Genomic DNA, 17,919 nt, shown 5'->3' on the forward strand with positions numbered 1-17,919 from the left:
AAATGTAAAATAATGCACTTGGGGAAAAGGAATCCTCAATTGAGTATTGTATTGGCAGTTCTGTGTTAGCAAAAACTTCAGAAGATAAGGATTTAGGGGTAGTGATTTCTGACAGTCTCAAAATGGGTGAGCAGTGTGGTCGGGCGGTAGGAAAAGCAAGTAGGATGCTTGGCTGCATCGCTAGAGGTATAACAAGCAGGAAGAGGGAGATTGTGATCCTCTTATATAAAGCACTGGTGAGACCACATTTGGAATACTGTGTTCAGTTCTGGAGACCTCACCTACAAAAAGATATTGACAAAATTGAACGGGTCCAAAGACGGGCTACAAGAATGGTGGAAGGTCTTAAGCATAAAACGTATCAGGAAAGACTTAATGAACTCAATCTGTATAGTCTGGAGGACAGAAAGAAAAGAGGGGACATGATCGAAACATTTAAATATGTTAAAGGGTTAAATAAGGTTCAGGAGGGAAGTGTTTTTAATAGGAAAGTGAACACTATTTTTTAGTTCACCTCTTTCATCTATTAATTGCCCATATTTAGCCATCCCTTGTAGACTTTTAGTATTTGGATGTGTAATTGCCTCCATGCTTGAGAACCATTTTGGGATTTATGAATAGTGGGCTCTTTTAATCTTAATCCATATCTCATATAGCGAATTTCTAATTATTTGTTGTCTAAAATATTTATGTACTTTATCTTTACCGTCCCACAAAAATGCATGCCATCCTATCATTAGGTCATGGCCTTCTAATGTTAAAATTCAGTTCTACCCACTATCTTAGCCAGTCTATACAGGATGAGTGATAATATAATTCAAAATCCGGTAATCCAAAACCTCCTTGCTTTTTGTTGTCTTGTAGATATTGTAATTTTATTCTTGGTTTTTTTCCATTCCATATAAATTTGGCTAAAATTCTATTTAGATTTTGAAAAAATTCCTTCTTAAGCATTATTGGGATCGTCCTAAATAGATATAATATCTTTGGTAGGATGGACATTTTTATTGTGGCTATTCTCCCGATAAGAGAAATCGGTAATTTGTTCCATGTTTCTAATTTGGTTTGTATTTTCTTAATTAATTCTGTATAGTTCTGTTCTTTGATTGTACTAGCTCTGGCCGAAAGATTTATGCCCAAATATTTAATTTTTTTCTCTATTTGTAGTCCTAGTTTGTTTTGTAATTCTTGTTTTTTTATTATTATTTAGATTTTTAGTTATTATTTTAGTCTTTTGTTTATTGATTTTTAACCCTGCTACATTTCCAAATTAAGAAATTTCTTCAAGAAGTTTGATTCCAGATTGGTTGGCTTCTTCAATGTTAAAAACCAAATCGTCGGCAAAAGCCTGTAATTTATATTCTTGTCCTTTAATTTTAAGTCCTGATATACTTTTATTGGAGCAAATTTGGTTTAGTAAGATTTCTATCGCCATAATGAAAATTAAGGGGGAAAGGGGACAACCTTTCGGCCAGTCGAGAGGTGATGCGGAGCTGGGTCCAGGAGATTGTCAACGCCTCCTTGGGGAGGGGGTCCTTTCCGGCTCCTTATAAGGAGGCACTTGTGCGCCCCCTCCTAAAGAAGCCTTCCCTGGACCCAACCGTGCTCAATAACTACCGTCCAGTCTCCAACCTGCCCTTTATGGGTAAGGTTATTGAGAAGGTGGTGGCACTTCAACTCCAGAGGTCCTTGGAAGAAGCCGATTATCTAGGTCCTCAGCAGTCTGGATTCAGGCCCGGCTACAGCACAGAAACTGCTTTGGTCGCGTTGATGGATGATCTCAGGCGGGCTCAGGACAGGGGCTTGTCCTCTGTCCTGGTGCTTCTTGACCTCTCAGCGGCTTTCGATACCATCGACCATGGTATCCTTCTGCACCGGCTGGAGGGGTTGGGAGCAGTGTTCTCTCTAAATTTTTTTTGGGGTGGGCGGAAAAGTATAGTGTCTGAGCGGCAGGCCCTTCGGGACTGGGCGACACAGAAATAATAATAAAATTTCCCTCTCAGCTTCTGGGCAGGTTTGGAAAACTCTGAGTTGATGATGATTTTTAAGTGAGCGATTGCTCACCTGCTCAGCTTAGAGGGAACTATGGTTGGGAGTGGGAGGCACTGTTCTTCAGTGGTTCTCCTCCTACCTCTCTGGTCGGTCGCAATCAGAGTTAGTGGGGGGTCAGAGGTCGACCTCTAGGTCTCTCCCTTGTGGGGTGCCTCAGGAGTCAGTCCTCTCCCCCCTGCTATTTAATATCTACATGAAACCTCTGGGTGAGATCATACAAGGACATGGGGTGAGGTATCATCAATACACCGATGATACCCAGTTATACATCTCCACCCCATGTCCAGCCAACGAAGCAGTGGAAGTGATGTGCCGGTGCCTGGAGGATGTTGGGGCCTGGATGAGTGTCAACAAACTCAAACTCAACCCAGACAAGATGGAATGGCTGTGGGTCTTGCCTCCCAAGGACAATTCCATCTGTCCGTCCTTTACGCTGGGGGGAGAATCACTGACCCCCTCAGAGAAGGTTTGCAACTTGGGCATTCTCCTCGATCCACAGCTCACATTAGAGAAACATCTTTCAACTGTGGCGAGGAGGGCGTTCGCCTAGGTTTGCCTGGTGCACCAGTTGCGACCCTACTTGGACCGGGAGTCACTGCTCACAGTCATTCATGCCCTCATCACCTCGAGGCTCGACTACTGTGACGCTCTCTACATGGGGCTACCTTTGAAAAATGTTCGGAAACTTCAGATCGTGCAGAATGCAGCTGCGAGAGCAATCATGGGCTTTCCCAAATATGCCCATGTTACACCAACACTCCTCAGTCTGCATTGCTTGCCGATCAGTTTCCGGTCACAATTCAAAGTGTTGGTTATGACCTATAAAGCCCTTCATGGCACCGGACCAGATTATCTCAGGGACCGCCTTCTGCTGCACGAATCCCAGCGACCAGTTAGGTCCCACAGAGTGGATCTTCTCTGGGTCCCTTCAACCAAACAATGTCGCTTGGCGGGACCCAGGGGAAGAGCCTTCTCTGTGGTGGCCCCGGCCCTCTGGAACCAACTGCCCCCAGAGATTAGAATTGCCCCCACCCTCCTTGCCTTTCATAAGCTACTTAAAACCCACCTCTTCTGTCAGGCATGAGGGAATTGAGATCCTCTTTCCCCCTAGGCCTTTACAATTCTATGCCTGGTATTTACGTATGTTTGGTTTTTATATTAATGCGTTTTTAATTCGTTTTTAGTATTAGATTACTAATGTACACTGTTTTATTGTTGCTATTAGCCACTCCGAGTCTCTGGAGAGGGGCGGCATACGAATCCAATCAATCAATCAATCAATCAATCAATCAATCAATAAACGAACAAATAAATAAACAAATAAATAAGTAAACAAACATAAATAAATAAATAACCTTGTCTAAACTCCTTTTTCTATGTTGATAATTTCTGTTAATTCTCCGTTAAGGTATATTTTCACTGTTTGTTGGGAGTAGATTGCCTCAATAGTTCTTATGAATTTTTCTTTAAAGTTCATTTTAATCAGTTGGTTAATTAAGAATTTCCAATTTAAGTTATCAAAGGCCTTCTCAGCGTCCAGGAAGATTAGAGCTAATTTTTTTTCCGGATGAGCTTCATAGTATTCTAAAATGTTGATGATATGTTTTAGATTATTTCTTATATTTCTGTTGGGTAGAAACCCGTTTTGATCTGAATGTATCACCTCATTACTGATCTTTTTAAATCATTCTGCAATTATGGTTGTAAAAATTTTGTAATCTGAATTTAATAAAGCTATAGGTCTGTATTGTTTGATCAAATGTTTTTGAGTATGGTCTTTTGGAATTAGTGAAATAAGACCTTCCCTCCAGGATTGTGGGATTTCTCCTTTGTTTAATACTTCATTCATTATTTCTAGCATTATTTCTTTAATGTTTTTGTATTTTTTTATAAAAATCTGCAGGCATCCCATCTGACCCAGGAGTTTTATTATTGTTTTGTTTTTGGATAGCATTTTCTAATTCTGACATTGTTATAGCTTCTTCCATCCTACTGATATTTATTTCTGTTATATTTGGTAATTTAGCTTTATTTAGATAAATTAATATTTCTTCTTCTTTTATTTCATCTTTTTTGTAAAGCTCTTGAAAATAGTTTTTAGCTATATCTTTTTTCTTTTCTATCTCAAATTGTTTATTTCCTTGTTTTTCTTCTAATTGTTGAATATATCTTTTTTTCCCTTTTGTAATTTATAGGCTAACCATCTGCCTGTCTTGTTCGCTTGTTCAAAATAATTTTGTTTGGTTAGTCTAATTTTTTGTGCTATATCTTCCTTGATCAAAAGGTTTATTTTGTGTTTTAATAATTCTTTTTCTTCATTAATTTTCCCATTTTCTGGTTCATTTTGTAATTTTTTTTCCAACTCCCTTAACTCTTTCTGATTTTCCTTTAGTTGTTTAATTTTAGTTTTATTTCTTTTACTGGTATAAGCTATTGTCAATCCTCTTATATAGGCCTTTGTCGTATCCCAAATGTTTTGAATTGTTGTATCTTTGTTCCAATTAATATCTAAGAAAATTCCTAATTCTTTCTCCATATATACTTTATAATCTTTTTCTTCTATTATTTTATTGTCAATTGTCCATCTATGTTTTTTACTCTTTCCTCCCTCAATTATAAGTGAAATTGGATTGTGGTCAGCCCAAGAGTTTGGTTCAATTTTGATATCCAGAATATCTTTTTCTAAAGTTATATATGTCCATATCATGTCTAACCTAGACCAAGGTTTATGCGGATTGGAAAAGAAAGTATATCTTTGTTCTTCCTGGTGTTGTTCCCTCCACATATCCTTTAATTTATATTCTTCAATAATATCTTTAAATTCTGTTGGTAGTTCTTTTTTCTTTCTATTTTCCACTTTTCCTCTATAATCTTTTTCTATATTTGCTACAGCATTGAAATCACCTACTATGCAAATATTTTCTTTTCCATATTTTATTATTGTTTGGTGTAAATTTTTATAGAAGGTTTTTTGATCAGAGTTTGGTGCATATATCACAATAAGTAATATTTCCCTCCCAGTATCAGTACTCTTCCTTCCTCGTCTCTATATAACATTTAGGGATTTAACCAGTCTTTTACATAGATTTATTTATTTATTTATTGGATTTGTATGCCGCCCCTCTCCGGAGACTCGGGGCGGCGGCTAACAGCAACAATAAAGCAGTGTACAACAGTAGTCTGATGTCAGAAACAATTAAAAACCCATTAATATAAAAAACCAAACATACATACATACATACCATGCATAGAATTGTAAAGGCCTAGGGGGAAAAGGGTCTCAATTCCCCCATGCCTGACGGCAGAGGTGGGTTTTAAGCAGCTTACGAAAGGCAAGGAGGGTGGGGGCAATTCTAATCTTTGGGGGGAGTTGGTTCCAGAGGGCCGGGGCCGCCACAGAGAAGGCTCTTCCCCTGGGGCCCGCCAAGCGACATTGTTTAGTTGACGGGACCCGGAGAAGATCCACTCTGTGGGACCTAACTGGTCGCTGGGATTCATGCAGCAGAAGGCGGTCCCTGAGATAATCTGGTCCAATACCATGTAGGGCTTTATAGGTCATAACCAACACTTTGAATTGTGATCGGAAACTGATCGGCAACCAATGCAGACTGCGGAGTGTTGGTGTAACATGGGCATATTTGGGAAAGCCCATGATTGCTCTCACAGCTGCATTCTGCACGATCTGAAGTTTCCGAACATTTTTCAAAGGTAGCCCCATGCAGAGAGCATTAAAGTAGTCGAGTTTCGAGGTGATGAGGGTATGAGTGACTGTGAGCAGTGACTCCCGGTCCAAGTAGGGTCGCAACTGGTGCACAAGGCGAACCTGGGCAAACGCCCCCCTCGCCACAGCTGAAAGATGTTTCTCTAATGTGAGCTGTGGGTCGAGGACGCCCAAGTTGCGAACCTTCTCTGAGGGGGGCAGTGATTCTCCCCCTACGGTAATGGACGGACAGATGGAATTGTCCTTGGGAGGTAAGACCCACAGCCATTCCGTCTTGTCTGGGTTGAGCTTAAGTTTGTTGACACTCATCCAGGCCCCAACATCCTCCAGGCACCGGCACATCACTTCCACTGCTTCGTTGGCTGGAAATGGGGTGGAGATGTATAACTGGGTATCATCGGCGTATTGATGATACCTCACGCCATGCCCTTGGATGATCTCACCCAGTGGTTTCATGTAGATATTAAATAGTAGGGGGGAGAGGACTGACCCCTGAGGGAGAGGCCTAGAGGTCGACCTCTGACCCCCCCACTAACACCGACTGCGACCGACCAGAGAGGTATGAGGAGAACCACTGAAAAACAGTGCCTCCCAATCCCAACCCCTCCAGCCGGTGCAGGAGGATACCATGGTAGGATGGTATCGAAAGCCGCTGAGAGGTCAAGAAGCACCAGGACAGAGGACAAGCCCCTGTCTTGGGCCCGCCAGAGATCATCCATCAATGCGACCAAAGCAGTTTCCGTGCTGTAGCCGGGCCTGAATCCGGACTGTTGAGGACCTAGATAATCAGCTTCTTCCAAGGACCGCTGGAGCTGAAATGCCACCACCTTCTCGACAACCTTCCCCATAAAGGGAAAGTTGGAGACTGGACAGTAGTTATTGAGTACAGCTGGGTCCAGGGAAGGCTTCTTGAGGAGGGGGCGCACAAGTGCCTCCTTATAAGGGTCCGGAAAGGACCCACTCCCCAAGGAAGCATTGACAATCTCCCGGACCCAGCTCCGTGTCACCTCTCGACTGGCCGAAACCAACGAAGAGGGACATGGATCCAGTAGACAGGTGGCAGAACACACAGCTCCAATGGCCCTGTCCACTTCCTTAGGTGTCACCAAGTCAAACTCCTCCCAGACAGATGGACAAAGATGTTTAGCCCCAGTCACCTCGACTGACTCGTTGTCTGTCGACTCTGTTTTACAATTGGAGTCGAGGTCCGCTCGAATCCATCAATTTTATCAGCGAAAAACGTGTTAAAATCCTCAGCACTACTCTGCAAAGGCTCCCCAACTCCCCCCTGGTTAAGAAGGGAGTGGGTTACCCTAAACAGAGCGGCCGGGTGGGATTCCGCTGATGCAATCAAGGTGGCATGATACGCGCATCTTGCCACCTTGAGCGCCACTTTGTAAGTCATAATATGAGCTCTTACAAGTGTTCGATCGGATTCGGACTTACTCTTCCTCCATCGCTTCTCTAGACGTCTCTTCTGGCGTTTCAACTCCCGGAGCTCCTCGTTGAACCATGGAGCTCTGCGGGGTCTAGTGCCGCGGAGAGGTTGCAGCGGCGCAATTCGGTCAAGGGCCTCTGCTGCAGCCTTGTTCCAGGCCTCAGCCAGAGACTGTGCCGAACTGTGGACGAGTGCATCTGGAAGAGTCCCAAGTGCCTTCTGAAAGCCTTCTGGATCCATCAGGCGCCTGGGGCGGAACAACTTAATCGGTTCCACCTCCCTGCGAGGGAGGATTGGAGCCAGGAAGTCAAGCCACAGCAACCCCTCTCTTTTTCCTCCCCATTAATGAGCTAAACAATTTACCTAAGTTTGGTTTTTGTAACATTTGTTTATCTTTTCTTTTTATATGCACTTCTTGGAGACATATGATGTCCACATTTTCTTTTTTTAATTTACAATATATTTGTCCTTTTTTTTGGAGAGTTCAAACCATTAATATTTATAGAAAACAATTTTATTTGTTTATACATTTTCTTATAGATTGCTACGTTCTTTTGCTACTTCTCAATTCATGTTTTGATTCTATTCTCTATTCTCTTCTATTTCCCAATTTACTATTTCCTCCTTCTCCTGATTCTCTCCCTTCTTGGCTTCCTGGTTCTAATTCACTACTACTTTCCCCTTCCTTACTTAGATGTTCTGAGATAAATTGGTCGGCCTGTTCTGGTGATTCAATAGTTATCCTTTTTCCCTTCCAAGTGATCAGTACTCCTTTGGGTACTAACCACCTGAATTGTATTTCTTTTTTTTATCAATTTAGATGTGAAATAATGTAGATCCTTTCTCTTTTCTCTCACCCTCCTTGGGATTTGTTTTAACACCATTATATCTTTCTATTGTACGACATTAGACCCCTTGTACTTTTATAAATTTATCCCTTAATGTTTTTTTAGTAAACCTGATATGAATTTCCCTAGGGAGTTGATGGCACCTCACATAATTAGTCTGTACCTGGTATACTTCATCTATATGTCTAGTGAATTTTTCTTCGTATATTTTTAATTCCTCTAAAAAGATCTTGACTACTGTCTCAAATAGATTTCCATCTTTTCCCTCTGGCACATTTTGTAGTCTTAAATATTGTGAGACCTTTTCAAATTCTAATTGGGCTATTACTCTTTCTAGCTCTTTATTTATCTTTCTGAGCTCATGTTCACTTTTCTTAAATTTCAATCTATAATCCTGCACTGTCTCTTCAATTTTCTTTATTTTGGTATCATGTTTATCAACCGTCTTTTGTATACCCTCAATTGTGGCATTAAGCCTAATAAAGTTTTCCTTGACCTCTTCAAATTTTTCTTTTGTCTCTTGGTGATTTTGTAATATCATTTCCTATGTCTTATTTGAAGCCTCTTGTAATAGCATAAATTCTTGAATTTTATTTAGTGAATTTTGTAGTGTTTGTAAAGTAGGGGTCTGGTCCATTGTTCTCAATTATATTTAAATCTGGGGCCGAGGAAGATTTTTGTACAGCTGGAGATGCCAAAGCTAAGGTCCCTTTCCTAATTGATTTGGTTATCGTTTGTTGGGTTGCCATTCCTTCTTTTTTTAAGTTCAGCAACCGGTTGACAATTTAAACTTTTTGAGTTTCTTTTGAAAATATTAGGTTATATTCTTATAATATCTTTCCCTTATTCTTCACAATCAAATGTCAACCTGTTAACTTATTTTTTAAGTGTCTTACTTCTTCTTTTTTAACAAATAACACATATATAATAATATATATCTCTGTCTATCCCTATTGTCAATATAATCCAATATGAGTATCAGTATGTATTATCCAATATAAAGTATCTAGTTTCTTTTCAGTATCTCTAGTAGTAGGCTAATCAGTAATTTATCATCAGTATTAATATTAAATTCATTTAACATTCCATTAATTAATTCATTAATCAATTCAATAAGCAATTCATTCTACAGTCTATTAAGTAACAATTCAGTAATTAATTCATTAAACAGTTCAATAAACAATTCATTCAACAGTCTATGTAATAACAATCTTAGTCACTTTTCTATGTTATGGTTTTGTAGTACAATATCACTATCAATAATATCACAGCTTGATTAGTTTTCTTTTTTCTTTTCCCCCATTCACTTTTTTTTAAAAGTATACATATGTATACATCAATTTTTATCAAGGGTTTAATAATCTTCTATCATATGTCACCTTCAATATTATTACTGGAGCTAAAAAGTCTTCAATTAAATTATTTCCAATTAATCAATTAAGTTTAATCTGAATTTTAGTCCCGCAAATTTATTCTTCAATTCATCACCACAGTCGAAGTGAGTTAGTCTATTTATATTCAGTTCTGAGAAGTAGATTTATTCCTTAGTTTATCTTCTTATCTTCGTCTCTATTCTATAATTTCCACAGTTTCCATATATTTCCAACGTTCTCCTGTGTAAATCTTTTTAACCAGATGGGTCCCCTTTATGTCGGTCTAAACAAAATTTTAAATCCCATTCACAGTCAGTACATACGTCAAATCAAATCAAATAGAATAAATTGAAACCTGGTTGTCTCCTTGACGATCTCGCCGGTTGAACCTGTGAAAGGAAAAGAAAAAGGGGGTACCCCACATTCTTCAATCTTCCAACTATGGTTGCCGGAAAAGGAAGTGAAAAGATGCTGTGTAGGAACAAATCTTGCCCTTCTCCCTTCGCAGCAGTGGCGACCAACTTCTCCTTTGTTAATCACACTGGATTTTAAGAGCTCCGGATCCACAACTCCCGCGTTCAATGTTTTTAAATATTAATTTCCAAAAAGATGGGCAAAAAGGGCAAAAAGGTAACAGCACAGATTTCTTCCATTCATTCCAACACAAACGGGGCCCTCAAATGTGGATGCTGAGACAGGATGATGAACTTCCTTCTTCTTCTTGTTCTTCTCCCTCCGTAAGGATATTAAGAAAAGGAAAAAGGGTTCCGTTGTTTAATTTCTCTGTATCTTATTTAAAAGAACAAATGATGTACAGCCAATAGAAAAAGACAGCATACAATGGTCTATGCCTCTTAATAATTTATTAATTCATTATCTTTTATGCTGACTCACCATCCTTTATTGATGTTGTCGCTCAAACTTTTAATCGCCACTTAGGTCCTCATTGGAGCTTCTCTATCTTAATTATATTTTAGCTTGTAAAAGGATTCCAAGAAGACTCCGAAAATAATAAGCAATCCGATGAACACCGATATCAGCCGATCTTAATTCCTTCCTCCTCGTTGTAAGAGGCAGCCATGTCTTTGGGCTAGCTACCGCTAGCTTCTTTTCTGTTCAATTTCGGGGTTTAATTGCGAAAACCGACAGAGGATTGCAGCCCATCTGTCGGGTACAGCGTTACCCCCTCCAGTGCACTCACCCCTCCAAGGAAAGCGGTTCACTCTTCAGCTCCGCTTCAACATAGCTCCACCCTGGAAGTCTCTAAACTAACTATTTTTCAAAAACCTTCTAATTATTCTGAAGATGAAAAACAGTTAGCTGTAATGGAGGGAATATTTGCATTTCATACCATAATTCACAATCAAAGTTTTTATAGTATGGATTATACAACTAAATTATTGAAAAGGTTTTACAATGCTACATTTTCATGTGCCAGGACAAAATGTGAGGCTATTATTAAGTCAGTATTTTAAAATTACCGTGATAAAATACGTGCAGAAGACTTGAAAAATACAGCATTTGTAACAGTTTTATCTGATGCATCAAATCATAATGAAACCAACTTGCATCCAATACTAGTAGGGTATTATAATGTTACCAAGGACATTCAAGTAAAACCTTTAAATTTAGAATCCATTGAGGGTGAAACTGCTGAAATTTTGTCAAACCACCTATACAGAGTAATAAATGAAAACAATTTGAAATTCAAAGTTGTTGCACTAATGACTGAAAAACACAAACACAAATTTTGGTGGACAAAGACGCAAAGGAATGAATAATGTCTATGTAAAATTACAAGATTTACTCCAAAAGAAATACTAGGAATGGGCTGTAATGCACATATTTTTTGTCAAATGCAATCAACACAGTGTCATGTGCCTTGACAATTGAAGTAGAAGTAATAATAATGACAATTTATTTGTATTTTTGTCATTTTACTGTTTGTGTGCGTACTTTAAAATAATTTTGTGAAGGCACAAATGTTGAATACAAAAAGCTTTTAGGATATTAAAAAGTTAGATGGCTCACTCTAACACCTGCTATAGAGCGTGTTTTACAATTATTTTAGCTTCTCCATTCATATTTTTTAAATTTAGACAAATGTCCAAAAATTCTAGAATCTTTTTTCACTTATGAATTATCGGAGATATTAATGTATTTTGTACATTCTGTTAATACAAATGAAATTTGGCATGTATTGTCCACAAAATGGTTCAAAAGATTGAAGGTGAACATATTTCAGCTGCAGAAGTTAGTCTTATTTTGAACAATTTTGTCTTTCGATATAAATCAGGAAAATTTATTCCTTTAATAATAAAAAGAAAATTGTCAAACTTAGAGGAATCAAATCCAGAGATAACGGAAATGTGCAGAATTTTTACCAAACATGTTTCCAATATGTCGAAGAATGGTCTGAAACAAATATCACAGGAAATAACAGTTTTCAATTGTGTTTTTCACCGCAAGTAAATTAGGCAGCTATTGAAAATTGTGTTGAGTTTTTACCAAAAGAAATGCCCAATATTAAAATCAATGACAATTATCTGTTTGAAGAAATTAGAAGACTGAATGTATATTTAAATCCTGATAAATTAGAACAATGAGAAAATCAACATGTTGAAATTGACAAAAGATGGATGGAAATATTATGTTGTGCTACCCTGGAACTAATGAAGCAGTTGAAAGAGTTTGTAAGCATAATTAGTGTATTTTTATTTGAATTAATAAAATGTTTCATTTATTTACATTGCACTTTTTTCTTAAATTTTTTCATCTTCCTTTTCGTTGTAAAAAATTGGTCACCTTAGTATTACTTCTTCTCTTCCTTACTAGTATCTACAGTATCTCTTCCCAATTATTACTATAACCATGTTGCTTGTATCTTTCAATTTATATTGCTTTTTATTTGTTTCCTAGTACAATTTGATAGCTTATTAGTAACCTTGACTATCACTAAGTATTGTGTATTTTTATTCTTGATGAATGTATTTTATTCTCCTTATGTACACTGAGACTGCATATATACCAAACACAAATTCCTCACTTAGCCAATGAAAAATTCTATTCTATCACTGCATTTCTTTCAAAGGCATTTTGCAATTACAACTGCACAATTCATATCTCAAATGGTAATTTTCCTAATGTATTTTCCACATTTAAACCATCAAAGTCCCAAATTCTTATCAGTTTAAAAATAAAATAATAAATAATAAAAATATGCAAATATAGATATCTATAAATAATTTTAAAATATAGAAGAAAATTAAATTACAATTATAATCCAGGCAAGATGGAATTGTGACAAAAAATCCTCCTCTGCCCTTAACTGCTTCCTAGGGCAGAGAGAGAGAGAAAGAGAGTGATTGGTCCAAGATCACCCAGCTGGCTTTGTGCCTAAAGTGGGACTAAAATTCACCATTCTGGTTTTTAGTCTGGTGCCTTAACCAATTACACTAAACTGGCTCTCAAATAAAACTGGCCAACCCAGTTACACTGTGCCTATATGAAGTACTATCCCCCCCTCCCCCCGAAATCTGTTTCTGGGTGGGAATTCTCATCACCAAATTTACTTTGGTACCTATCTGCTTAGCACAGTGATACCTCGTCTTATGAACTTAATTGGTTCCGGGACAAGGTTTGTAATGTGAAAAGTTTGTAAGACGAAACAATGTTTCCCATAGGAATCAATGGAAAAGCGATTAATGCGTGTAAGCCCAAAACTCACCCCTTTTGCCAGCCGAAGCACCTGTTTTTGTGCTGCTGGAATTCCCCTGAGGCTCCCCTCCATGGGAAACCCCACCTCCGGACTTCCGTGTTTTTGTGATGCTGCAGGGGAATCCCAGCAGCGCAAAAACGGGTGCTTCGTTGGCAACAGAAGTCCAGAGGTGGGGTTTCCAGCGAGGGGAACCTCAGCGAAATTGCAGCATTGCAAAAACATGGAAGTCTTTGAAACCCCACCTCTGGGCTTCCGTGTTTTTGTGATGCTGCGATTTCGCTGAGGCTCCCCTCGCTGGGAAACCCCATCTCCGGACTTCCGTTGCCAGCGAAGCGCCCATTTTTGCACTGCTGTGATTGCCCTGCAGCATCGCAAAAACACAGGAGCCTCAGGGGAATCCCAGCAATGCAAAAACGGGTGCTTCACTGGCAACAGAAATCCAGAGGCGGGGCATCCCAATGGCGGCGGCTTGGGTTTGTAAAGTGACAATAGTTTGAAAGAAGAGACAAAAAAATCTTAAACTCCGGGTTTGTATCTCGAAAAGTTTGTATGACAAGGGGTTTGTAAGATGAGGTATCACTGTATTATAAAACTGCAGGAATGGTTTCATTCTCAACTTATGCTTGGGTTTATTTAAATGGTTTTGAAATCAAACCTAGTTGAAAATTTGGGAGGACTTGACAGTTCACTTTGATTAAACAATACAGATTGTAGCCTAACTATCCTGCAAGCTTGATGTTCTGTAGAAGTCCAATAAATTATTCTGATCCTGACCCATTTTATTTCAGAATTTATAATGTTTTTCACTTAAAGCATTGAAAATTTGGGGAGGGGTGGGAATAGCAATGCAACAAAAATCCTACCCCTATCTTTTTTTCTTTCCATTCTATTGTTTCTTGAAGATCAGTTATTTCCCTGACAAAACCCTCTTGGTTTTGTTGCAGTTGTCGGATTTCCTGAGATATAAAACAAGAAGATAGAAAAGAGAGAAGGTAGTTAATGAGAAGGTAACATTCATGAAGAACAATTAAATAAAAGGATGCATGAAATAAGGCGAAATGTCTACCTGTACATTCAAATGCATGGATTTACACTGAAATCTCCAAAATTTTCAAGATAATATGAGTCTAGGTGGCATAGTGGTTTAGGACACCACTGTTTAAAAAGAAATCAAAGGAATTAGTAAAGATTCAATGATGATTAGAGGACTAATACTGGCCAATGACCATGGAGATGTCTTTGGACAACGCTGGCTCCTTGGCTTAGAAAAGGAAATGAGTATCACCCATAAATCCAGAAATGTGCAGGGGAACCTTTTCATTCATCATTCATTCATTCATTCATTCATTGGATTTGTATGCCACCCCTCTCCGGAGACTCGGGGAGGCTAACAGCAACAACAAGACAGCATACAATAATAACCCAATACTAAAAACAATTAAAAACCCATTATTATAAAAACCAAACATACATACAGACATACCATGCATAAAATTGTAAAAGCCTAGGGGGAAAGATTCCCCCATGCCTGGCGGCAGAGGTGGGTTTTAAGTAGCTTACGAAAGACAAGGAGGGTGGGGGCAATTCTAATCTCTGGGGGGAGTTGGTTCCAGAGGGCCGGGGCCGCCACAGAGAAGGCTCTTCCCCTGGGGCCCGCCAACCGACATTGTTTAGTTGACGGGACCCGGAGAAGATCCACTCTGTGGGACCCAATTGGTCGCTGGGATTCGTGCAGCAGAAGACGGTCCCTGAGATAATCTGGTCCAGTGCCATGAAGGGCTTTATAGGTCATAACCAACACTTTGAATTGTGACCAGAAACTGATCGGCAACCAATGCAGACTGCGGAGTGTTGGTGTAACATGGGCATATTTGGGAAAGCCCATGATTGCTCTCGCAGCTGCATTCTGCACGATCTGAAGTTTCCGAACACTTTTCAAAGGTAGCCCCATGAAGTTGTTACAGTAGTCGAGCCTCGAGGTGATGAGGGCATGAGTGACTGTGAGCAGTGACTCCCAAATAGGGTCGCGAACGCCCCCCTTGCCACAGCTGAAAGATGTTTCTCTAATGTGAGCTGTGGATCGAGGAGGACACCCAAATTGTGGACCCTCTCTGAGGGGGTCAATGATTTTCCCCCCAGGGTAATGGACAGACAGATTGAATTGTCCTTCGGAGGCAAGACCCACAACCACTCCATCTTGTCTGGGTTGAGTTTGAGTTTGTTGACACCCATCCAGGCCCCAACAGCCTCCAGGCACCGGCACATCACTTCCACTGCTTCGTTGGCTGGACATGGGGTGGAGATGTATAATTGGGTATCATCAGCATATTGATACCTCACCCTATGCTCTTGGATGATCTCACCCAGCGGTTTCATGTAGATATTAAATAGCAGGGTGGAGAGGACCGACCCCTGAGGCACCCCACAAGGGAGAGACCTAGAGGTCGACCTCTGACCCCCCACTAACACCGACTGCGACCGACCGGAGAGGGAGGAGGATAACCACTGAAGAACACTGCCTCCCACTCCCAACCCCTCCAGCCGGTGCAGAAGGATACCATGGTCGATCGTATCGAAAGCCGCTGAGAGGTCAAGAAGCACCAGGACAGAGGACAAGCCCCTGTCCTGGGCCCACCAGAGATCATCCATCAGCACGACGAAAGCATTTTCCATGCTGTAGCCGGGCCTGAATCCAGACTACTGAGGACCTAGATAATCGGCTTCTTCCAAGGACCGCTGGAGTTGAAGCGCCACCACCTTCTCAACAACCTTCCCCATGTCATCTAAAGGGGAAGGTTCCTCAGTCCAAAATCCCAAACCCGAGAGGGGCGGTGCAGACCAAAGGTTCCTAGATTGTGTTGGGCGGGGGTATTGATTATATTGGTTCACCCCCGCTGCCATCCCGAGAGTATGCGTTTGTTATGATGTCTTGTAATGTTGGGGACATCTGTTGCCAAGTCTCAGGCTGTGCCCGAAGCCCAGCTGTTGTGGGCGTAAATGTGGCTGAAGGACCCTGTTCGCTCCTCAAGGAATGACTAGTAGATCCTGGCCTAGTCAGATTAGGGCCAGGAGAAGGAAGAACCTGAGGCACGAATGAAATCTGCCTTTCAGGAGACCAATTTCTTTCTGACAGTGTCTCTGTAGGTCTCAAGACAGAGTGAGGGGTTGGTGGGTCCCTGGCCTGAAGCAACAGTTGCGAAGGCAGAGGAGAGGTAGTCATAGGAGTGTGAAGGGCTGCCTCCAACCTCTGTTCCAATGCCTTGCTACGCCTCTCTGCATCTTTGACGGATGTAGAGGCGTGCTGGGTCTTGGCCTTATCTTTGGCCTTAGCCTTGGCTTTATCTCTGGGTGCCGTGCTAGGGGAGGACACCTTCTCTGGAACGGATTTATCCTCCATATTACTCACAATTTCAATTGCCGTGGCCTGGAGTTCGAATGCAGCAGCAATTCTCCGGTTAATCAGTCCACAAAATGGTGGACGAGCACCCCGGGGCTCACGCATGCGCTGATTGGTTGTTGTTCGCGCCCATCATCTGGGCGGAGAGCAACTTTTCCCACCTTTCAGAATAATGGCGGGCGTGGGAATAACCTCTGCAAAAATGGCGGCCACTCTGGGTTGTCCGCAAGTTCCGCTGCCCATTCTCTTCATCAGGGGTCCACCCCGTTAGGAAGAGGAGCCTGCCCGTTGCCGTCTCTGTGTTTCCTTGAATGTTGCGCCGAGCTCAGCGGCGTCGGAAAGGATCGCGGCGGCGACTTTTTTCCTGACTGCCAAACAGCTGAGAGGCGCTGGCTCCGGTCCAGCTCAGCTTCTTCTGGGGATATGGGCATTCCCCCGAGCCTCCCAGTGGGGGGGGGGCAGACCCCCCCACACCTTTGGCTCGCAGCCGGGTTTGGCCTCGGAGGCCAGGGACCCTAGGCTGTGTCGCTCCTCGCTTGGGATGGTACTCTCTGAGGGAAGAGGCCCCCAAGGAGAAAAATGGTGGGGGCGGTGCCCGCGGAGGGCAGAGACCCCTTCCAGGAATTTTCTTTCAACCTGCAGAAAAGAGAAAAAAACAAACATTAAACAGGTACATTTATTTTAATAGTCACATTATTAACTACTTAGAAGAAAAACTCAATAGTCTCTACTCTTGGACTGAGTTTTTAAAACTGAGCTCATGGGGGCTACTAAGGGGCGATGCCTGCTTGTTATTTAAATTAACTCAGTCTCTACCAATAGGATTGGTAATTTACCCATGTTGGACTCTCCTTCCAAGTGCAGTGGAGAACTCATTTAATAACCGTCTTACTCAGGAGATAGAAACGTTGGCCTCATTGGTTAATTTACTGACCGTTCAAAGTTGCAATGGCCCTGAAAAAAGTGACTTATGCCCCTTTTTCACACTTAGGACCTTTGCAGCAGCCCGACGACCCCCTTTTGTTTCTAACCGATCCACGCTCAGGCATGGAAATGTGCCGCTCAGCCATTACACTTTTCTGCTCACATCGGAACCCCCCCCCCCCACCCTTTGCATTAAACAGTCATTTTATAATGTTTCTCAGCTGGAACTACATGTGATATCCTACCAGTTTCTTTAATAGAGTACAGTAGTACTGCAGAAGAATTTTATGAATTTTTAATGGATTTAAATTTTTTAATGGATTTAATGGATTTAAGCCCCCTTTGAAAACCTGTGAAGTAGTGAATCCGCGAAAGGTGAACCACGAAGTAGCGAGGGATTACTGTAGTAACAAAATTGCAGAATATCACAAGGAAAATCACTTTTCTC

The 17,919-nt window shown here is 41.0% G+C and overlaps 1 protein-coding gene across 12 annotated transcripts in view; it reads right to left on the reverse strand.

Annotated features, from left to right (window-relative positions):
- LRRFIP1 (LRR binding FLII interacting protein 1) overlaps positions 1-17,919 on the reverse strand; it is a 423,100-nt gene that overhangs the window by 147,030 nt on the left and 258,151 nt on the right. For 11 of the 12 annotated variants that reach the window (XM_070732252.1, XM_070732246.1, XM_070732249.1 and 8 more), the window contains one exon: positions 14,014-14,106. The exons of the other annotated variant lie outside the window; for it this stretch is intronic. In XM_070732252.1, coding sequence (XP_070588353.1) covers positions 14,014-14,106 — 93 coding nt within the window. The remainder of the gene's footprint in view (positions 1-14,013; positions 14,107-17,919) is intronic. 12 annotated transcript variants of the gene reach the window in all.

This window comes from Erythrolamprus reginae, chromosome 1 (genome assembly GCF_031021105.1).
Source record: "Erythrolamprus reginae isolate rEryReg1 chromosome 1, rEryReg1.hap1, whole genome shotgun sequence".
In the NCBI taxonomy this organism is placed as follows: domain Eukaryota; kingdom Metazoa; phylum Chordata; class Lepidosauria; order Squamata; family Dipsadidae; genus Erythrolamprus; species Erythrolamprus reginae.